At 43.7% G+C, this 23,804-nt stretch overlaps 1 protein-coding gene across 2 annotated transcripts in view; it reads right to left on the bottom strand.

Moving 5' to 3' along the window:
• The window catches only part of thsd7ba (thrombospondin, type I, domain containing 7Ba), a 244,015-nt gene that overhangs the window by 78,933 nt on the left and 141,278 nt on the right, over positions 1 to 23,804 (bottom strand). For both annotated transcript variants that reach the window (XM_015966811.3, XM_054747116.2), the window contains exons 11-13: positions 22,862 to 22,977; positions 21,455 to 21,587; positions 18,928 to 19,031 (exon numbers count right to left, since the gene is read on the bottom strand). In XM_015966811.3, the coding sequence (XP_015822297.1) occupies positions 18,928 to 19,031; positions 21,455 to 21,587; positions 22,862 to 22,977 (353 nt within the window). The remainder of the gene's footprint in view (positions 1 to 18,927; positions 19,032 to 21,454; positions 21,588 to 22,861; positions 22,978 to 23,804) is intronic.

Raw genomic sequence — 23,804 nt, 5'->3', positions numbered from 1 at the left:
AAACTAAAACGGAGTCAAACTCTAAATAAACGCAGAACTCCCTCATGAACGTGGTTAAATAAAGCAACATGAAAGAAACTGCTCACCTAAACACCTCCATCTGCCTTTTACTCAGAAGTATTCATTCGTATTTGACTTTAAAATCTTTACCCTCTGACACAAGCCGTATGGTTTCTTCATGTCTGCGGAGGATGTGTGGGATGGACATTTACATGCATGGTTCACAGAGATGAAAGCTATTATTAAGGTGCCTTTATGCAACACTCATAGCTGCAAGGAGAAAACAAAGAACACAAGTAAAGGTTGTTGACCTTTTAGACACTTCAAAGTTTAATCTTATAAGTTTTTCTTAACGGGCTGCGCAGTGGCGCAGTGGTTAGAGCTGTTGCCTTGCAGCAAGAAGGTCCTGGGTTCGCTTCCCGGCCTGGGATCTTTCTGCATGGAGTTTGCATGTTCTCCCTGTGCATGCGTGGGTTCTCTCCGGGTACTCCGGCTTCCTCCCACAGTCCAAAAACATAACTGTTAGGTTGATTGGTCTGTCTAAATTGTCCTTAGGTGTGTGTGTGTGTGTGTGTGTGATTGTTTGTCTTGTGTATCTGTGTTGCCTTGAGATGGACTGGCTCTCTGTCCAGGGTGTACCCCGCCTGATTGCCCTTTGACACCCCCCCCCCACCCCCCCGTGCAACCCTATGTGGACAAAGCGGGTTCAGAAAATGAATGGATGGATGGAAGTTTCTCTTAACAAACTGGTAAAACCTATGAAGGCTGCAGAACAACTGGTCCATTTACTGTCACCGTGTCGATGATTACATGTCTTCAGTGGCATTTATTCATGCTCCAATACCTTTTCTCTTAGCCAGCCAACTCCACTTCTGACAACCTCATTCTGTCATCTTCCGTGACTTTCATTAGCATAGTCATTCTGACTTTGAACTGTCGGTCATCCATCTTTAACAGAATTATTTTAGTTGAACCCATTTGTGTAGCCTTTAAAAATAAATAAAACTTTTGTCACAAACTAACTTTTTAAAATCTGTTTGACAGGGATCACCTTTCATTAAACAGATCAGGATATCAGGACTTACTTCTCTGAAACCCAGGGGCGGCTCTGAATCGAGGTTTAGGGGGGCTGAGCACCCAGAGGGCTGTACTTTTAAAAATGTCATTCCTACATTTGTGAAAGATTAGCAAGACCCATTTCTCACAAATCACAAACAGTTTTACACACTGGTACAGATTTGTAGTAGGTATTGTAATTTTATAATAAAATATTTAAGTTACTCCATAAGAGGAAATCTTGGTTTGAATTGCCTGTTTTAATCAGAGACCAGATATGAGAACAAACTTCAGCTTTGACACAGAAACAGCCTCCTTGGCTGGGATTGTGTTACATTTATTTGTGATTACCATGAAACATCTGAAAAGATTCTGAAATATTTAGAAATGTGTTCATCTCATGTTCTTTATCTGTTTTAAAAAACAAACCTAAAGTTAATGCAGCAAACATGAGGACTGGTAATAATAAAAATGATGGTATGGAGTGGTAAAAGTTAACTCATTCACTGCCAGCCCTTTCCTGATCGCTAAAGCCCTTCTCTACCAGCATTTCTCACCATTTTACTGGTTTTTAAAGAGTCATAGAACGTTGCGCTCCAGGATGATGTCGACGCCAAAACAACCAAAACAAAGAGTAGACTCACCCCTTACATCAGGACGAATCCGCGTGTTTCAAGCGTTATCCGTTCTTTTATAATCCGTTGTCGAATTGTGATCGGCAGACGGTTTTCCAGTTCGCTCCTCACTTTTTTTACAGGAACGGCCCAAAACGATCTCCTAACACACGGACGTTCTGCTTCCTGATCATGTGACGTGTGACGTATGTGGATGAAGATTGGCTTCAGAGCTGAGATGTTTGTTCTTTCAGCGCGGGGGCTCGTTCCGATGTCCAAACAGTAAAAAAATGCAAAGGACGACTTTAGTTGTCATTGGCAGTGAATGAGTTAATAATTGTGTCACATGGCCTGGTTTAAAGCAACACTAAATAGTTTTTAACACTTTTAGATATTACTTTTAAATTGGTTTCAGTGGTTCTTGAGTCAAAAACGTGAGTACCTTCACCAAAAACTGTACTTAACCATTTTGTGGCTCAGGTAGGAACAATAGTGGTATGTCTGTACCTGCTTGTGTCAATAGGGGTTCATTCTGCCAGCAGCTCATATAACAACTAGCAGTTAGCTTTTCCCAATGTAAGTGCCATACCACTTCACTTTTCTAGCTGACTGTAGTATAAGTAATGATACATATGGCACTATAATGTATTAATAAATATTGCCATTTGTGCATGTATATGAACATAAATGAGAGGGAATAAAAAAAAAAGCTAGGAGGCAGGCTTCTGGTGCAGAGAGAGACGGCTTGCATCCTCCTCACAGATCTTTTTTGCAGGCAGGGGGTCAGAAGGCGAAGGAAGTGTGCAGAGAGTTGTTTGTTGAGGGTACTGGTAGACCTGTTGTGTCAGAATGGGGTTTGGGTTAAGGTTGGTTCATGCTTGACGCGTCCGCGAGGTCCACACGGCTCCGAGCGGGAAAGTTGCGTCATTTTGCGTCATTTTAACAACCACGTCCCTCCACCGCGCCTCCGCACGGCCCAGAATTTCCGCACCGCGCACCTAGGAAAATTTCTAACCACGCGAATGGTCAGACGCGGAAAAACATGGCGGACCAGCAAGAACTAGTATGGCAGAGTTTCGTAAATACAGACATTTGTATGATTCAGCTCTCAGAGATCACCGTGATCAACATGTTGTTAATAATTCTTGGAGAGAAATAGCTCGCGCTGTCGGAAAAGACGAGGACGCTGTTAAAAATGCTGGAATGCCATGTTGTAAACAAAAGCAATTTCTACTTCTACTATGGTGTAGTGTTGGATGCATGCCGTAGAGCTCCATGCTGCCCCCTACAGTTTAGGAGAATATTGGCTCACCGCAGAGACGAGCCGCATGAACCATAAACGCTGCGAGTTGTGAAGCGCGTTCCATCCGCGAGCCGCATCACCAAGCGGAAAGTGAATGTGTCAAGCATAAACCATGCTTCAGTCAGTTGGAGGTATGAGAATGGCTGTTTTTCAATAGAGGATGAGAGTTTAAACTTTTTCAAGATAACAAAAGAGGTCAAACTGCCTTCATTCAAAACTATGGATTCTAATGTCCTGGATGACTGAGAAGCTAAACAAATGCATTTTTGTCTTTTGACAGGTTGACTCCTGCTGAGACAGCCTTTCTGAAAGAATATGTGAAGACAATGAGTCCCTTTGCAAAGGCGGTTGTTCTTCAGGGAGAGGCCAGTGTGCAAATGGGATGGCTGGTACCCACAGTAACGCTACTCAAGAAAAAGCTTCAGCACCTTCGACCTTCCTCCAAGTTCTGTGGGAACTTCCCATTTAATTTTTGCAAAAATGACAAACTGATGCATGTTACAGGATGATTTAACTCATGAATTATTGTGGGATATATTACGAAATACAATAAAAGTAAAAAAAAAAATGATCAGGTCACTCTGACTTCATGTGATTAGTTCACATTTAAATTATGAAATTCTGAAGGTACCGTATTGACCCGAATATAGCCCCCCCCCCCCCCCATTTCTAAAAAGCTGGCGCCCTCTGCTGTTGCAGTCGTGTAATGATCCCAGACAACTATCAGCATGTGTCAATGGTTAGACCCGATTATAAAAAAAACATATTCTTACATAATTTTCAATGAAGAAAACCTCGTCCTATATTCGAGTCAATACGGTAAATCTGTTTTTTGGTATGCAACAAATTAGCTATGTTATTTTAATTGAGGTGATGAATTTGGTGATAAATTATAATCTATAATTTTGTCTTTCATTCATAGGTCTTGGCTTCATCAGAAGCCATCTGAAGGAGCAACCCGTGGTGCAGCCAGGTGACGCGTCCTTTTCTTCAGAGGAGGAGGACTTCTTTTTCACCATCAGGCAGGGCAACAATCAGGACAACGCCAAGCAGCTGGAGTCCCACCTGGCCTGTCCATCAGATTCTATGGATATCTTGAAATCTTTTCCTGCAGTATGCAATTTCTCACTGAAGCTGAACACACCTCTGCCTGCCTCAGCTGCTTTTCAGCACTGCAGGACTCATTTTCAGACCCAAAAGGGCACGTGTTGATGCAAAGAACTTTGAAAACCAGCTTTTGATGAAGCTCAAAAAAAAGTTTAATCAGTCCCAGTCAATTCCTCTCAAAAGGAAATAATACTTGAAGATTTGAAGCAACCTTGATTCCATGATCACAATGTTTTAAGTCAAGTTGCCGAAAACTATTTCAGTTAAATGCTCCCATATGTGGTGATAGCAATAACATTAATAGCATCATATCTCCAGGAATTATTGTTGTGTTGTTGAAATAAACTTCTCAATCTAAACCAGATGCTTTTTTTCCTGTTATTTAAGGTTAAATTTTTTTTACTTTTGACTTTTTGTACTTAAGTACTTTTTAGAGCCTGTTTTTTTACTTTTACTTAAGTAAACAAATTCGCTCAGTACTTTCACTTTTACCAGAGTAGTTTTTACACAGGTATCTGTACTTCTACTTAAGTTAAGAACATCAGTACATTTGCCATCTCTGGACTGATGGTGACCTGGCTTTGTTGCCACTGGTATCGTAAGCCCTAATATTTTTTGACCAACAATGTGGGTTTTTTTTACACTGTAAAATGGTAAATGCCCTGTAGTTGATATATCACCTTCTAGAGTCCAACAACCCCCTAAAAATACTGTACAGCACAGTCAGTCATTCATCCACACACATTTACACCCTGGTGTTGAGAAGCTAGCCACAACTGCCCAGGAGTTCACAGGCGCCACCAGTCCCTCCGAACACCACCAGCAGGCATGACTACTTAAGTCTCTGCAACCTTCTGATTACGGGGCTGCCACTTAACTCTTCTGCCACTGTCATACTTTGTGGCTTTTGGCTCGTGGTAGCATTAGCTCATTGTTAGCACTAGCTACAGCAGGCTTATTTTGTAAAGTTGTTTAGGACATTTGTACTTCCATGTTCAGCAAGGAGGGGAAGTGGAAACATGGAGTGTTACTTTAATGCAGGTACTTAAGCGACAGCATGTCAGCTCAGAGCCGAGTCGAAGAAAGGTGAGCAGGACATCTCAACTTTTCTAATTTAAAGATTTTGTTTAAATGTATTCATCTGAAGCCTGGTTTATGCTTCTCTGTCAGCTCCGCAAGGGACAGACACGCACGGATTGACGGAAGCATTTTGCTCTCACACTTCTCCGTCACTTCTCCGTCTCCTGGAGAGTGTTGTAAAGCAATTCCTCGGCAGGACCACAGAGGGCGTAGCGCTGTTCTGTGGTATCCTGTCATGTATCGGTCCAAGATCGTGTGTTTATATTGTGTTTTGTGTATATAAGAGACTTTTAACACAGATATATTTGTCTCTCATTCTCCCACCTCTTCCTGCGCTCCCCACCTCTAAACCCACGTTTCCTGTCATTTCCGTCCACAAATAAAACGCTTGCTGCGCATCTTTTCACTCCTCCAGTCACGGGAGAATTAAACGTTCATATTTTTAGAGTTTTTTCGCGAGGTATTCTTCAAGCTTCTCCGTGTCTGCCGCTAGTTTTCCTCGGCTCTCTTTGTAATGGCAGCGCTGTAAACAACAGCGGCGTCCTGACCAATCACAAGCTTGCGTAATCCGTCTCGTTCGACGGATGTTTAAAAAAGTGGGCTCGACTCCGTACGTACTTGCGTGCCTGCCAGAGCCCTACGCGAGGACGGATAATGGCGTTGCGTGTCTCCGCACTGACGCAGACGGAGAAGCATAAATCAGGCTTAGTGGTAAAAACAGGTTGAAACGATGCTTCTTTTTCTATTGAGAGCATCAATCTATTCACTGAATGTACAATGTGACTTTTTAAATCACCCCCACACTCACCTAACATTGAATAAGAAGTCTCTATTAATTCAGTCTTTGTGCTTGTATAATCCTCTTCAACATAAATTATCGCAATAAGTAATGCAGTTAGCAACCATCATGGCCAATAAGTCGCATCTTCCTGCAGCTATAGACCATCGGCATGACTCACTCTCCACTAAATATCCTTTTGCAAACGGCTGTGGCTCTGCAAAGAAAAGAAAACACTGCAAACAGCCAGTTAAGCGACACAATTTCTGTTAAATTCAGACACTTTGTGTTGTAATGAGTGCAAAACAGATCTCACTCTCACTTATTGGCCACGACTTCACAGAGCTTTTCCATAATTGCCTGCATTTTATTAAAGCTTATTTTTTCTATTTCAGCTAAGTTTTCAGAAGCTCTCTGAGTTTTCGCCTTTTGTTGTGTTTCTTTATTACTTTTTAATTAAACGGAAATAAGAGCCTCGCATGCACTTAAGTAAATATTAATCAGAACACCCAGACTTCAGTTTTACTATCATTTGTCTTTGAGATTCAGACAACTGCACAGGGTATAAAGGTTTCACAGTTACTGGTGCCTAAGTGAGAAATAGGAAATAGTTTCTTACCCCCTGAATAGGATTGTGTCAAGGCAGAGAGCTGGGGAAGTTTCGGCTACACGGATTGAAACGCTCTCCTGAAATTGTCTATGCTGGTTAACAATGACCCGCCCCGACCTGACCCTGAATGGGACTAAGCTCATAATCATATGCAGGGATCTCTGCAAACACAACCTTTAAAACTCAGTGGATGGCGTGGATTTTATCTTTTTACTTATAGATCTGCAAAATACTGGAAACAAACTATCCTCTTTGTTTTAAGACTTGTTCCTTGTATGTATACCGAGACTGTGCTCCACTGTGGCAACAAGCACTTAAATATACTTACGTGATTCTTCAGAAACATAGGTGAATATAACAATGTAAAAACTCTTAAGTCTAGAATTTATAATTGTACCAAAATGTCCCAGAATGGTCCCAAAATAAAGACAAAGAACTGGAAAGAAGTGAAAGAACAAACTTTAAAGGTGCAATATGTAAGAATGAAGTAAGAATGATGTCCTGTGGTCGGAAAATCGGAAATCCTATGGGCTTGCAGATTGTAAACAAAGAGTACATCCCTGTCTGACAATTTTGAAAAGAAAAGAAAAACTCTATATAACCTCTAATGATTGACACATTTGACTGTTTGATTATTGTAAACTTGTCATATATTTAAATAAAGTAATAAAAACCGAGTGAGGCAGCAACAAAAATGTGCGTGATAAAAACCAACAGGAGGTCAGGGAACAATGATGAGGAATCTAGCAGCAAAGCTGAGAAACTGAAGAACATTTCAACAGGGAGGGAGAAGCTGATAAACAAATGAAAGGATGAGAGCTGAAGGATGCATATAGACACAAGGAAAAGGGGAAAAACAAAGAACTAATAACATAAGTAAATAATCAGTCATGTTCGATTGGTGCAACTTTTGCTCACTGGTAATAAGCTGTAATAAGCCCCAAACAATAAAAATAAATGATCATGGCTTTTTAACTCATTCACATTTATCCAAAGTTGTGTAAATAATCATCATCAACATTATTTTCATGTTAAAATAAAAAAGTCTGTAATGAGTGTCAGTAAATGACCATTACATTTCACTGCTTTACAGTCAAGTGTAACTGCTTAATAATTGCTGTCTAATTATTAAGACATTGTCAGTATTTATAGACTATTGGTGTGCTGATGAAGCAAATAGGTCTGCACAGCGAGACTCTCTGGTTTTTCAGAAGCGTGATAATTTAATGAGATTTTATTTTTGTCCCATCTCAACGTTTTATTGCTGCAATCAGTTTTAAACGTAAGCTTGCAGGAATTGATCTTTTTTGATTCAGCGCCTGACATGGTCTGTATGTGAATCAATGAAAAGGCCATGTGTGGGCGAATTCCTAAAAGCATGCACAGACTTTCAAAAGTCAGCAGTGATGAAAAGAGAAGTGAAGATAACCTAAATGTTTGATTTAGAATTTGTAGGCAGGTTTCTAATTATTTACGTATGAGTTTAAAATGCAAAACTGAAATTTAAAGACAGAAAACAATCTTTTACATAGCGCCTCTCAAGATAAAAATCCTGAGGCGCTTAACAAAAGCATAAATTTTAAAATATTAAAAAGATTTCCAAATAATTTTTTAAAATATGTTAAATATTTTAGCTCATGTTTTATTATTAAATCTGTTCAAAGTGCAGTAAATAAAATAACATGCAACATAAACACTGATAAATAAATATGCTATCACATATATAACTATCTTAAACTACATGGAAGAAATTACTAAAGAGAAAGTCATCCCCTAATAACAAACAGGTAAACTATGTGAGCGTGTAATAGTGCTGTATGTGTGTTCATTATTTTGGTATTTTAATGCATCTTTTTGAAAATATAAATAATCGGTCAAAAACTGTCATCCTCTTCAGATTTAAACTCTAGCTCCGGACGTCACGTGACTCTCAGAGAGTAGACACCATGTTGGCAGGCAACAAAGGTAAACAAAATGAACGGGATCGGCTTGGATTTTACTTCGTTGGAGTTTACTTCACACTTTAAAACCGAAGAAATCGTTTTATATAGTCAGAAATTAATTAGACTAAACATCTCCGACCCTTTCCATGCTCCTGAGATACTTTTTAAAAACGCCAGAAGCTGTCGGAGCGGACTTCCCCCGGAGGAGCCGGCCCAAGTGGCTGGGGAGAGGGAAGTCTGGGCCTCTCGACTTACGCTACTGCCCCCGCACCCCGACTACGGATAAGCGGATGAAAATGGATGGATGGATGGACAGATAACATAGATTTACATATAAGTAGTTTAAATAGAGTGCTGTGCTGTTGGAATGTATAAACTGAACGCCAAGAGAAATCACTAGTCTGATTTTTTTTTCTGTGAATAAAATAAATATGTCAGGCAGGAGCGTCTCAGGATCTGTCTGAGATCTGTCTCGGTGAGACAGAAAATAGCATCCAAAGTGCTTTTTATGTGTGATCTGACGATTGATCAACCATTGCTTAAAAATTAAATACAACTTAGCCGGTTGATTGCTGTGATCATAAAACACATAAACGGCAGCACACAGAACTCACGAGGCACCGTTTTACATGACGTTTACTTGTTGCTATGAGTAATAATAATAATAATAAGAAGAAAATATCATTTCTATAGCGCCTCTCAAGATAAAAATCACGAGGCGCTTCACAAAAACAAAAAATATAAAAATTGTCAAAATATAAAAAAGCATTTCAAAAATGTTTAAAAATATATTTAAAATTAGCAAGAATAAGCAATTGTGATTTAAAAGAAAAAATGTAAAGAAAGAGAGAGAGTGAATAGGAAAGAGGGAAATCAGTGGATCCTGAGGAAGGTGGAATAGGTGGGGAGAGCAGAATAGAGAGAGTGGTGAAGAAGGTCATACAAAAGCCAGCTTGAACAAGTGAGTCTTCAGCTGCTTTTTAAAGGAGACCACTGAGTCCACTGATCTCAGGCTCAGGGGGAGAGAGTTCCAGAGTCTGGGGGCCACAGCAGCAAATGATCTGTCACCTTTGGTCTTTAGCCTGGTGCTGCACAACCAGTAGGCTTTGATCACTGGACCTCAGGGACCTGCTGGGGGTGTAGGGACTGAGAAGATCACCAATGTAAGATGGTGCTTGTCCATGTAAGGCCCTATAGACCAGAACCAGGATCTTGAAATGAACCCTGAAGTTGACTGGCAGCCAGTGAAGCTGGAGGAGAAGCGGGGTGATGCAAGACAGAAAAAGCCACACCAAAATAAGTTTAGGAAGCCCACTAAGAATCATAATAAAAGCATTTAAAATAAACGCCATATACAGCTGAGGAAACGTTGGTTTAAGTACCTGATATGAAGCGGTCGCTGCATAAGTGAAAACCTTTACTCTCGGGATCCCACAGTCTCATTTTAGCCCGGTCACTAGCGCGTTTTATTACGATGATCCAACGTTTGCGGCGCTCCGGATCTTGGGAAATCCTGTAGATGGCTCATTCCTTATGTCGTCCGCGTCTGTTCTGCATCCTGGGGCACAACAGGAATCTACCATATTTCCCGTTTGATTGAGTTTTCTGACAATAACAAATAGTCCAGCTGCCGGCTTCTGCCTGCCAATATGGCGCTGTTTCAATTTGAACTGTTGCATGCCGGGAGAAGTGACGTCAACTCCCGGAGCTCCATACTGACTTTGAATCAGCCAATGCAAATGGCTAAGAGGTACTCAGAGACGTTGCAATGATCCACCACATTAGGTGGCTGCATTGTACTATAGACTGCAGACAAGTCTCTAGCTGGCTTGGCTAATCACGAGCCAGTAATGAAAATGACACAGCTCAGAACTGTTTGTCTATTTAAAAAGAGAAAAACGTCCTCCTGCCTTTTTTTAAAAGTTTTTTTATGGTTAATGAAGTGGACAGGAAACCTACTGCATGCAGCAGTTTGTTTCTCGATCCAAGCGGTGTGTGCGTGTGTGTGAGTGCTTGTTAACAGTTCGTTTTTCCAAGAGAGAAACTCAGAGTGTGTGGGGGTGTGTGGAGGTTGGGGGTAGATTTCGTCAATCACTGCCTTAATGTCGCCCTCTCAGTCCGCCATGCAACATCTCCTTTTGGAACATACTTCAACCACGACATGTGGGTGGAATAAAGCCTAGTTTATGCTTCTGCGTCAGCTGCACAAGGGAGAGGCGCACATGGATTGACAGACATTTTGCTCCTGGACTTCACAGTTTCCTGGGGAGTGTTGAAAAGCAAGTCCCCACCAGGACAACAGAGGGCATAGCACAAGATAGTGCATTTACTTTAGGGAGCCTAAGTCACTTCCGGACCACCGGTCCCCGGAAGAACGAAAAAATGAATGCAAGTCAACGGGGCTAAAAATGCTATTTTCTAATTCCGCTTGTTTTGTGCCATGGATTTCACATATGAAGTCCGTGAATTTTAAAGACACATTCTGACACCAAGAATGCGCTTATTTTCAAACGGGGGAGACGCTATTTTAGGTTTGGTGTAAAAATAAGTCCAGGACTGCAAATGCGCTTCACGAAAGCGACGCCATCGAACCAGACACAGAGAAAACTGAGGGAAATAGGCTGTAAGTTCAGCAAACTTCCCACAGGAGGAGAGAACCACCATGAATCTGGTCCTTTGGTAAGTAGCAGATATGTTAGGGGAGAGGAGATTATGTGGCAACGTCACATATGCGACGTGCCGATTTCTAGTTTGTAGTCATGCTAATTACGAACTTTTACAAGCTGATAAATCTCAATGTACATGACTGGCGTGGTCGAAACACCCATCAATAATTTTCATTTAAATTGCAGTACAACATATGTGCGATCCAGGGCTTTAGGCAAAGCGGGTTAGAAAATAGCGTTTTTAGCCCCGTTGACTTGCATGCATTTTTTCGTTCATCCGAGGACCCATGATGCAGAAATGACTTAGGCTCCCTATTATTTATGTTGTGTTTTTTGTATTTGAGAGACTCCTCCAACTCTTCATGCGTTGACTACCTCTAAACCCAAGTTTCCCGTCATTTCCATCCACGAATAAAATCCGTGCTGTGTATATTTTTACTTCTCTAATCACGGGTGAATAAAACATTAATATTTTTGCAGTTTTTCCGTGAGGTATTCTTCAAGCTGCTCTGTGTCTGCCTCCAGATATCTTCGGCTCTATTCATGTTTTTGAGGTCGAATTTGCAGTACTGTTGACAAAAGCAGCGTCCTGACCATTTAAAAGCTTGCGTTCTTTGTCTCATTCGATGAATGTTTAGAAAAGTGAGCATGACTCCGTCCGTCCTTTCAAGCCTGCTGGAGAGCCCCCGCAAGGACAGATAATGGTGTTGGGTGTCTCCGTTCCGACGCAGAAGCATAAAATAGGCTGTGTAGTTTTTACCGTTAATCTCTGGAAGTATCCATCAAAATGTTGTTAAAAATGAATTAAATGATAAATGATGCCCAATCGTTGAAAAATATTTGCAGGTTTGTAACATATTATCATAAAAATCTGGTCTAAAATACATGGGAGTGAGTCCAAGTCTCTGGGCGTTGCCATATTGGATTCCATGTTTACTTCTACGGTAGCCTGTGAGGACAAAATAAATTTACTGATTTGTAACAAGCGGTTACAAAACTTTTACCATTCATAAACATTGTTGTTTTACACATTTACCTCTTCACTTGCTGCCAGTGATGAAAGGGAGTCTGATTTGTTTGTCATATTGCTAAAGTTTGCACTCCCCAGGGCCCTGGTTTAATGACAGCCTTTGCAGCCTAAGGGGCTCGACACACGGGAGGCGACAAACGACCGTGATCAGCGAAATTCGCCGCTGTCGCTTTTATTACCTGACACACGGGAGGCGACCCGCGGCAGCGGCCAGCGGCAAAGCCATCTACGCGTTCTTTGGAAACTTCCGTTGTTTTGTTTGGCTGTGTCAGGTTGGAGGGAATTAAGGTTATTTAAGCAGTTCAGAGTTGAAAAAGCTGTAGATATGATGTTTCACAAGGTGCTGCTAGAGTTGTGTGAAATCTTACTTCTGATTTTACCTTATAAAACACAATAATAACCAACTTCTCCTTCATGTTTGCTCGGAGATGTACGGAGCATCCTGCCCACCCATTGGTCAGTGAATTAAACCTCCGTTGATTGGTCCTCGTCCGAGCGACAGCGATGAAAAGTTGAAAATATTTCAGCTTTCTGGGATCGCGTCGCTGGGTCCCCTGTGCACGATACGTGCACAAGCACAAAATTTCACACGCACGTTTTTTGCGTTTCGCCTGGTAGGAGGGAGACCCGCGATTATCGCTTTGTCGTGCATGTCTCATTGAAAATGAATGGAGGAGAGGCGATGTCGCCTCTCTCGCCTCTCCGTGTGTCGAGCCCATAAAGCGCCAATGCAGAAAAATTGAGCGCTTGTGGAAGAAAACCCGTCTCCACATCCACCTGCTGCACCTAAAAGATCTTCTGTCATCCTTAACCTCTGCAGTCAGAGACACTAGGGTTTCCTATTCCAAGCTGGTGTCCCAGAGCAAAGGGAACCCCAAGGTGCTGTTTAACACCATCAGCAGCATTGTCTCTCCTGCCTCTCCTACAGCCTCCATCCACTCTGTTGCAGACTGTGAGAACTTTCTGTCTTTCTTTGGGGACAAAGTCAATAAGGTTAGTTCTAGCATCTCTCCTTCAGCCTTATCGCTGCCTCTCCCGACTCCAACCAGGCCCATCATCCTAGATAGCTTTGCTCCTGTTTCTTTGCCTGAGTTAACCAAACTAGTTAACTCTATGAAGACCTCTGCATGCCCCCTCCACATCTTACCCTCATCTTTGTTTAAAAGTGCTTTTCAGTCCATCGGTCCCAGTGTGCTCTCTATAGTTAATGCTTCTCTGGTCTCTGGTCAGGTCCCTGCTTACTTTAAGAATACTGTAATCCACCCGCTTCTTAAAAAAAACAAGTCTTGACCCCTCTCTCCACAGCCGCTTCAGACCCATCTCTAAACTTCCGTTCATCTCCAAGATCTTGGAAAGGTTGTGGCTAAACAACTCACAGCTGCTCTTGATGAACATAACATCTATGATAGCTTCCAGTCAGGTTTTCGTAGAGCTCATTCTACTGAAACAGCTCTTCTTAGGGTCTCTAATGACCTTCTGACTCACAGTGATGCAGGGGACTGTTCTGTTCTGGTCCTGCTGGACCTGACTGCAGCCTTTGACACTGTTGACCATCACCTGCTACTGGAGAGGCTGAGAGACTGGGTAGGCCTATCAGGATCTGCTCTGGAGTGGTTCTCCTCTTATCTTTCTGAGCGTTCCTTTTCTTTGGCTGCCTCCAAGTTTAGGTCCTCCACCACCTCCCTTACCCATGGTGTCCCACAAGGTTCTGTGCTGGGGCCTCTGCTCTTCCTCCTATCTGCTTCCTCTTCAGCACATCCTGAGCTCCTTCAAAGGAATCTCCTACCATCTTTATGCAGATGACATCCAACTGTACATCTCCTTTAAGCCCCATGAGAAGTCTAAGCTGCAGCTGTTACACACCTGCTTAGACTCTATCAAAACCTGGATGGCTGGGAGCTTTCTACAGCTGAATGAAGATAAGACTGAGATCCTCATCTGTGCCCCAGACAAGCTGGTTCCCAAAGTCAGAGACTCTCTTGGTCAGCTTGCTTCTCACACAAAACCTTCCGTTAGGAATCTTGGCGTGACCTTTGACCCAGCTCTCACCCTGGATTCTCATGCCAGTTCTCTTGTTCGCTCTTCCTTCTTCCATCTCAGGAACAATGCTAAGCTGAGTCCCATTCTGTCTCACTCTGAACTTGAGACAGTTCTCCACACCTTCATCTCCTCACGCTTAGACTACTGTAACTCTCTTTTCACGTGTCTGAGCAGAACCTCCCTGAACCGTCTACGGGTGGTTCAGGTGGTTCAGAATGCCTGTGCTCGGCTTCTGACCAAGTCCTCCAAACACACCCACATCACCCCGCTTCTCCTCCAGCTTCACTGGCTGCCAGTCAACTTCAGGGTTCATTTCAAGATCCTGGTTCTGGTCTATAGGGCCTTACATGGACAAGCACCATCTTACATTGGAGATCTTCTTAGTCCCTACACCCCCAGCAGGTCCCTGAGGTCCAGTGATCAAAGCCTACTGGTTGTGCAGCACCAGGCTAAAGGTCAAAGGTGACAGATCATTTGCTCCTGTGGCCCCCAGACTCTGGAACTCTCTCCCCCTGAGCCTGAGATCAGTGGACTCAGTGGTCTCCTTTAAAAAGCAGCTGAAGACTCACTTGTTCAAGCTGGCTTTTGTATGACCTTCTTCACCTCTCTCTCTTAATTCTGCTCTCCCCACCTATTCCACCTTCCTCAGGATCCACTGATTTCCCTCTTTCCTATTCACTCTCTCTCTTTCTTAAGATTTTTTAATCACAATTGTCAATTGTTTTTTCTCTTTTTAAATATATTTTTAACCATTTTCTAAATTCTTTTTTATATTTTTACATTTTTTGATTTTGTGAAGCACCTCATGATTTTTATCTTGAGAGGCATGATAGAAATGATATCTTCTTCTTCTTCTTCTTCTTCTTCTTGACCCTAATTGGCATCTGTTGGTAAGATCTTACTCCATCACAAAATACTGCTTGCTTGCAACAATTTCGGTATCTACTGCCCCCATTGCCAAGAAAAATACGCACTGCGACTTTAAGACTGATGGAGGGTGACTAACTCTTTAATTTTATTTAATGGTTGAGTAGAGATAGGCCCAAATCTCTAAACGTCTTTGAATAAATGAGTTCTTCAAACCGTCTGTCCTTCACTCTTAAACTGCACCCTAATCAATTCCTCCAGACCCCCACTATGACCCTTGTTCCATCTATCGAGCCCTAATTAAACTCTCATTTGACATTTATGTATTTTTTTCTTTCACTGAGTGAGTTCAGCCATCCATGAGTTAAAGTACCTCTAAATTCTTTGTTGTTTAAAAGTCTACTTTTTGAATCCCTGTCTACTAATTACAACTGTTCGGCTCTTACTTCACTATTTGAAATGTCACAGGTATTAAACTTAGCTATTTTGCAATCATATTCAAATAAGCTGTAAAGGTCAATGAGGCTCGCTCTCAACCTGAGAACGCCACAAACACTTTTTCTTTTAAACATCCTCGTTAAAAAGTCACAGAAATTTAGTTGAAAAATGTCAGTTATAATTGCAGAGTGAGGCTTGCTGGGAGCAGAAATGATAAGAAGTTCTCAGGGTGATGCTGTGAATATCACCTGAATTGTGTATTTAGCGGAATAACAATTTTGTCACACCCTATCCTGTCTCCCCGTTCTGTTCAGTCATGTGTCCCTGTTAATTGCTCCCACCTGCCTCTCGTTTTCCAATCACCCAAGATCCCAGCCCTCATGTATTTAAACCCTCTCAATTCTGTGTGTTTTGTCGGTCATTGTTTCGTTGTCCTGCGTGTCTCATTACAACCCTTTGAATGTTCTGGTCATTTTGCCTGCCTGCCTGCTTCCCCTGCATTTGGATCCTCACCTCCGCTCCACTCACCGGCACGTCGTGACAGAATGAACCGACCTCTCGAAGGATCCAGCGAGGAGGTTCTCCCGTGGGAGGACCTGCTCCGATGGCTTACCCCAAGCTGGCACCCCGGCTCGGCACGCCAGCTTGGACCCGCCCCCAGTCAGATCAGCGGCCCCGCCTCCGGTCCAGTCAGCACCTCCTTCATCGGCAGGCGGAGGGACCAAGCCTGCAGTCCATCAGACGGAGCTCGCCGGCCTCCAAGCGGAGCTTGGCCGGCTCCGTCAACTCATCAGCCTCCAGGAGTTCCAGCTGGACACCCTATCCTTCCCGTATCTCCAGGAGAGGGTTTCTGTCCAGCCAGCGGTTCCGCTTCCGGTCCAGTCAGCAGCGCTCTCATCTCCAGGCCAAGTGACCGAGCCCGCAGCCCATCCAACAGAGCTCGCCGGTCTCTGAGCTGAGCTGGTCTGACTCCGTCAGATCCTCAGTCTCCAGGTGTTCCAGCTGGACAATCTATCCTCCCTGCTTTTCCAGTCATTGGCTCCTCCACCGGTCCAGTCATCGCCAGGTCCTGCGCCTCCGGTCCAGTCATCGCCAGGTCCTAAGCCTCCGGTCCAGTCATCGCCAGGTCCTGCGCCTCTGGTCCAGTCATCACCAGGTCCTAAGCCTCCGGCCCAGTCATCGCCAGGTCCTGCGCCTCCGGCCCAGTCATTGCCAGGTCCTGCGCCCCCGGCCCAACCTGTCCAAGAGGCTCCGCCCCCAGCCCAGCCAGTCCAGTCGTCAGCGCCCGGTCCGGCGCCTCCAGTCCAGTCGTAAGCGCCCGGTCCGGCGGAGCCAGCCAAGGGAGCGGTCCCGTCTACAGCGGCTCCACCTCCACTCCAGTCTGCGGCCCCTCCTGCAGCGGCTCCGCCTCCACTCCAGTCGGCAGCTCCTCCTGCAGCGGCTCCACTTCCACTCCAGTCGGCAACCCCTCCTGCAGCGGCTTCGCCTCTACTTCAGTCAGTAGCCCCTCCTGCAGCGGCTCCGCCTCCACTCCAGTCGGCGGCCCCTCCTGCAGCGACTTCGTCTCCAGTCCAGTTGATGCCTCCAGTCCAGTCGATGCCTCCAGTACAGTCGACGCCTCCAGTCCAGAAGTCGGCGCCATGTCCGGCGCCTCCAGCCGAGGCAGCGGCCCCGCCTGCAGTGGTGCCGCCTTTCAAAGAGACTCTGCCTGCAGCGGATTCGCCTCCAGTCAAATCGGCGCCTCCAGCCACAGCAGATTCGCCTCCAGTCAAGTCGGCGCCTCCAGCCGCAGCAAATTCGCCTCCACTCAAGTCGGCGCCTGGCCTGGCACCCCCAGTCCCGTCGGCGCCCGGCCCGGTGCCTCCACCCAAGTCGTTGACGCCTCTACTCCAGTCACCTCTACCTGCCGAGACTCCCCCTGCAGCGGCTCTGCCTCCAGTCACCGCTGGTCCTGCCCTCGCCAGGCGCAAGCCTCCCAGAGCCCATCGCTGTCTCCTCCTCTGCCCCAGACGCTGGCCCCCCCAGAGCCCGTCGCCGTCTCCTCCTCTGCCCCAGACGCCGGCCCCCCAGACTCAGTTGCCACCTCCTCCTCTGCCCCAGACGCCGGCCTCCCAGACTCAGTTGTCGCCTCCTCTCCTGTCCCAGACGCCGGCCCCCCAGACTCAGTTGCTGCCTCCTCCTCTGCCCCAGACGCCGGCCCCCCAGACTCAGTTGCCGCCTCCTCCTCTGCCCCAGATGCCAGCCCCCCAGACTCTACTGGTCCCTGCCTCTTCTCCACCGGTCCCTCGGTTCCTCTCGGCCCTCCTTCCTGGTCCCCCTCCTCCCGCCCTGCCTGTCTCCCCATTCTATTCAGTCATGTGTCCCTGTTAACTGCTCCCACCTGCCTCTCGCTTTCCAATCACCCAAGCTCTCATGTATTTAAACCCTCTCAGTTCTGTGTGTTTTGTCGGTTCATTGTTTCGTTGTCCTGCGTGTCTCATTACAACCCTTTGAATGTTCTGGTCATTTTGCCTGCCTACCTGCTTCCCCTGCATTTGGATCCTCACCTCTGCTCCACTCAACGGCACGTCGTGACACATTTTAAAGGAGTTATTGGTCTTCCTTTAGAAGTAGGTATATTTCCAATAGACGCCGATGGTTTGGCTAAATTTTAGCTTTTGGCACAATTAAAAGTGTTTGAAAAGTCAGCCTTCCTTCTAACTCACCTCTTACCTTGTGCATTGATACATGTGGATGTAATAATTAACCGTAAATCAACAGTAAATCTAACTTCATGCACAATTTTCAGTACCATACAGAATGAGTCGTTCCAGGACTCTGTCACTTTAAGAAAGCAAGCTGTTGCTGGCTACGCCCACCTCTCCCCCGGCCAGACTGCTATAAGCTGAGAAGCTCCGATATTCTGGAGGGACTTGGTATAAAGCCACTGCAGATGAGGTGGTTCAATGCTAATTTCCACATTTGTGATGTCACAAATGGGGGCTTTTTGAAACAGTTTGTTTTACACATATAAACAGTTACAGAAACGGACGGACAGAATTTTTTTTATGGTTGGAGTGTTTTTAAGGGCAGTTGAGACCCACATGGAAGCACACATGGAAGCACAACTTCTGTGTTTTGCATAGTATATCTATTTTAATAACAAGCTGTCTTAATACCATGGAAGTAGAACACAAAAGAATACATACTGGTTAAATGGTATTTATAGTTTCCATACCTTCAATAAAGAGCACTTCTAATAAAGTCATTGAGTCTGTAAGCACAAACAGGAGGAGGATGGAGGTTAAGAAGATAGAAAAATGAAAAAGAAGCTTTAAGCAGGTGATAGAAAGTGGCAACTGCTGTCTGGAGAATAGAAAGTGTAGAAATGACAAAAGGTCAGGGTTAACACTTGCCTCTTGTTTCTAAACCATTTCCACAGGCTTCCCCTGATCCAGATAATCCTCGTCTAACAGAATCGGGGACCAGAGTACAACTGTGCCACTTGTGCATCCTCCACCTACAACGGAACACAAACACAGCAAGACTTTAGACGGTGACGCTTTACCGTGTTTAAAAAAGGGTTTTATTAGCATCTTTACAGCATGTTTTAAACATCCTAGCTCCATGTCTCATTTGCATTCATGTTAAAATCATTACTTTGACTTGAAAATATAGAGACAAACCTACAGTTGTAAGTGATTGTTCCTTTGTTGATGCCATTTTAATTTTCAGAATAGCAGGTGGTTCATTCGAGCGCCACAATCTGTGAGCATTAATGGATCTCATTATTGAAAAATAATAAACTGCCCGTTAAGAATCTCTACTTTATGCTTAGACTTTAAAATATTTTATTTTCTTTACTTTATTTTAAATCATGGCTCAAAACCAAGAGGCAAACTCTGCCTGCTAAAACTGAAGCCAATGTGAAAGTGACAAATTGTAGGTCCCCCTTGTCCACTAGGAGGTGGCTCAGGAAAGGAGCACGTTTCCATTGACTCCAATGTAAACACGTTTACTGCCTGGTTCAAAAAACATTTTAGGTTTAATAGCTCAAGTTTACCGTTACGACAACTCGGACAGGGATGGGAGGGGATTTTTGTTACTCATCCCTTCGGATGTAATCAAAGCTCGAAATTATGAATAATTAGGGGCGTGTCTATTTCATTGAAAGGTAGCGCTAGCGGCTTGCCTCTTGCTTGCTCCAGTGCAGCCCTCAACCTCGGCCTCACATTAAAACAGCCTCACCTTACAGCCTAGAAGGTGGAGGGTACTAGTTTTCTGGCTAACCCTAATTCGACAACCTTCGTTAGCTTTGGTTAGCTCTATTAGCTCGTAGCTACTTTAGCTATGTTTGTTGGGTGTCAATCATCTCACCGTCAAAGCCTCATGAGACTTGGCTTCAATTCAGCCCATTAGAAACCTAAGAGTGACCGTCCATCATATTTACTGTACCGTATTTTCCAGAGTATAAGTCGCACCAGCCATAAAATGTAGAATGAAGAAGAAAAAAACATATATGTTGCACTGGACTATAAGTCTCATTTTGGGGGCAAATTTTATAATTTTTCTTACAAAATCTGAGACCAAGCATTTCACATTGCAAGACAAGTACCGGTAACTCCGGGGTCACACCGGCCGCTGAAGCGCCGCGAAACGGGGATCGCCTTCATTCTGCGCCCTTGTTATCCTATTCTATAGACCACATGGGCCGCCAAAGTGCAGCGTGTCGTGCAGCGATCGTTTCGGCATCTGCTCTATATTTTCGCGAGCCACGGGTGAACCGCGTCAATTCTGGCAGGAAGTCAAACCTAGACATGAGAGGCAGGCCGATAAATTTAACAAACTAAAGCATTTCAAAATACAACTCAACAATAGTCAAATGTGTTTGTAAAAAGACACTGCATAAAAACCACACGAACACACACACACACACACAAACACACACAGCGAATTTGTGTGTGTGTGTGTGACCACGTGAAGGGGGTGTGGTTTTGGGTGTCTTTCAACCGGAGCAAACAGGACAGAGAGGCAGAAAGTCGTAGGCCAGCTATTAACAACTGGTTTACACCATAGGTTCACACACACGCGTACAAACACACACACAAACAGCAAGGGGGAGGGGGTGTAGAGGAAAAGAGCAGAGAAAAGGCAGAGGAAATGGAGGACACCAAGTGGTTAAAAGAAAAACTACGAGGCACGCCTCGACCGGAGTGGAGAAACAAGCGTCTGGTCTGAACTGAGGAGCAGCGAGCAGCGGCCGAATTTCGTGAGCGCTTCGCTGCGCTTCGGCAGCCGGTGTATCCCCGGCCAAACAATAACAGAATAAACAACCAGGGGGCAGCAGCGCGCCACGGTCTCCAGCAGAGGATGGCGGTGTTTCAAACCCTCCCAGCGGGCGTGGAGAGCTCATTCCTGGTCCGGAGCCGGCCCGCAGCAGCTCGTCACAGGCTCCAGCAGGTGATGGCGGGGCAGAGGAGCTCATTCCTGGTCCGGAGCCGGTCCGCAGCAGCACGGTATACACAATTTGGTATATAAGTCACTTTGGTATATAATTTGCAGGACCAGCCAGATTATGAAAAAAGTGCGACTTATAGTCTGGAAAATACGGTATATGCTCAAAACACACTAGACACATTTTTACATTGGTTAAACCTGTCTAAAAAGGTGTTTTGCGTCTGTAGGTTTCATTTTTTTTATTATATAATGCAGATAAGACTTTGTTCAATGTATTTATTTTTAATTTTCCTATAATATTATACAAATACTTCAAACTAAAGTAAAAAACATATATTTATGTGCAAAACTACTTTTTATTTCAAAAAACATAATAAAAGAAATGCATCTTTGCAGCAAATAAACCTTTTATTTTTAGAAAGTTTCATAATTAAGCCAACATATACTTATAATTAAGTAGAAAGTTGAGTATAAACTGTGTATTACCTGTAAATTGGGCAAACACGAACTGAGTCACACTCCCTTTCTTCGTACACTGTGTCGGGACACTCCTGTCCTCCGTTGGCGGCCCTCTGGATGACGGTTCTGTACCGAGACTGAGAGACAGCGGTGGAATTATCTGGTAAACAAAAAACACACTCTTCACACAAAAGTCTCAGAACGGAGACAAAATATTTGCACGAGGAATTTAGAGAAGTGGAATCCAAAATGAACAAAGTTCTTTGTAATTGTCTTGGACTCCAAACGGATGAAGATTCAGCAGCATAGTGCGACGTGTCAAAGAAACAGCAGAAGAAACAAGTGGCCGTGGAATTGATCTGATTCTGATTAGCGTGCCCTTGATGGCTGTGATGTCCTCCACTTCACTGCAGTCTGTTCTCGGACACGCCACCCTGTAATGGTTTCATTTGGCTCCAGCTCCAAGGCTCATTACATTACACTAATTACAAAACATTGAAAATGCAGCAATTAAGAAAGTGATTACATCGTCAGCAGGCCCAATGGACTACAGCATATTTACAGAGATGAGATGCCTGCTCACTTCTCAAAACAATTATATTTTTTACTCTATTTCTACTTTCCATCGAAACAACTAAATTTCCATTTTCTTCTGTATGCTCAGCTTTTCTTTCCTTCAGCCATTTCTCTCCTGAATCTGTAGATTCTTTTACCTTCCTTTTATTATAGTTTTTAATACTTATTGTTATGGATGTGTGTGTGTGTGTGTGTGTGTGTGTGTGTGTGTGTGTGTGTGTGTGTGTGTGTGTGTGTGTGTGTGTGTGTGTGTGTGTGTGTGTGTGTGTGTGTGTGTGTGTGAGTAAATGAACATGTGTGTGGGTATACATGTTCTTATGTGTTTTTAGGTATTTTATTATCATTTATTGTGGTTGTTGTATGTTTTAGAGAGCAAACATCTACCGAAGCCAAATTCCTTGTAAATGTAATTTTAATTGGCCAATAAATCTGAAATCTGAATCTGAATCTCAAGGGATGGACATTTTATAATTTTCATCTGCAGCTAAATGTTTATTATTACCAATTAATGCACATTTATTGATCCAAGACTGGAAATTCTTCATAAAACCACCAGTTTGTCTTTTCTTTGCTGCTGTAAACTGTTCTATGCTGCAATCAGGTTATGTCTATCATCAGAAACTTTTAGGAAATAAAACTTTCTTTTTATAATGTAAATTTGCAGCCACTCAACATTCATACAATCATAATGAAGTTTTTTTTTTTTTAAATGATGGCATTCTAAAAAGTCCTTGAGCAAAGGTTAATAACATGAAGATGACTGGCAGATTCTGAAAAGGTTATCCGGTTATTAGAAATCTAGATAAAGAGAGAGAGAGCGAAGGAGAGAGTCTGAGGAGAAAGAAGTGTGCGCACTACCTGTGAGGCATGTTGATGGACAGGCTGTCCATTCACTGAACGGGGTCACCACGCAGTCCTTCCTGCAGGGCAGCAAACAGGGTCGAACCGTTTCTGGACGAGAAGAATCTAAACACCTAAAACACACAAACAAAAGAGCAGTTTGAGTGTCCTTTCATCGTAGTGAACGACGCAGAGAATGAGCTGGCGTGTCCTTCACATGTTTCCTCAAACTGATGCAGTCCCGACGGCACGCTCAGACCAAAGAGGGTTCTGCAGAGGCTGAAAACAAAAAGCATGTAAAATAATACTCTTTAAAGGTCAAATTTATGCATATTTAATACATTAGCAGTGGTCTCTAGTAGGAATGGATGCCTTTTAATTCGTTCTCTGGGGGGAAACAAGCTCCAGTGCACCTGTTTGAAGACGTAGAATTCAGCTGGAGGAGAAAGTAGCTTAAGACGGCAGGATTTGGTGTGTTGTTTCCTGATATTTTGGACATCTCACCTCTGGTTAACAGCAATGCGACTCTACCACTGACTCAGTCTGGAACGTTGATGTTTTATCTCCACAAATAACACAAGCCCTAAAGAGTGGTGGAGTTGCTACTGCTAACAGTTAGCTTCTACTAACTGTGGACACTAAACCAACAGCCTTCCCCGTCACATGTCAAGACGGGTGAGTGCATGAACGCTGGCAGTGTGATGTAGATCTGTCTGGATTCTCAAATCCTAGCGTTTTCTATCAGAAGTTAATGCAGGAATTAGGGGTAGAAAACAGTTTTTATATTAAGCCTGAATTTGAAACTCAAAACTGATAATTTTGAAAATAGTGAGTAAAAAGTGAACTTGCTCTTTAATGTCTTACAAAATGTGCTCACAGTTATTTAAAAGTAACATGTTTTTATATTTTGAGTAGTGTTTATGCGACTCAGTGAGGTAAACTGGTTTTGTATCAGATTATT

Source organism: Nothobranchius furzeri, chromosome 14 (assembly GCF_043380555.1).
Source record: "Nothobranchius furzeri strain GRZ-AD chromosome 14, NfurGRZ-RIMD1, whole genome shotgun sequence".
Lineage (NCBI taxonomy): Eukaryota > Metazoa > Chordata > Actinopteri > Cyprinodontiformes > Nothobranchiidae > Nothobranchius > Nothobranchius furzeri.
Note: the sequence above shows the minus strand (reverse complement) of the source record. Positions and strands in the feature narration are given on the sequence as shown.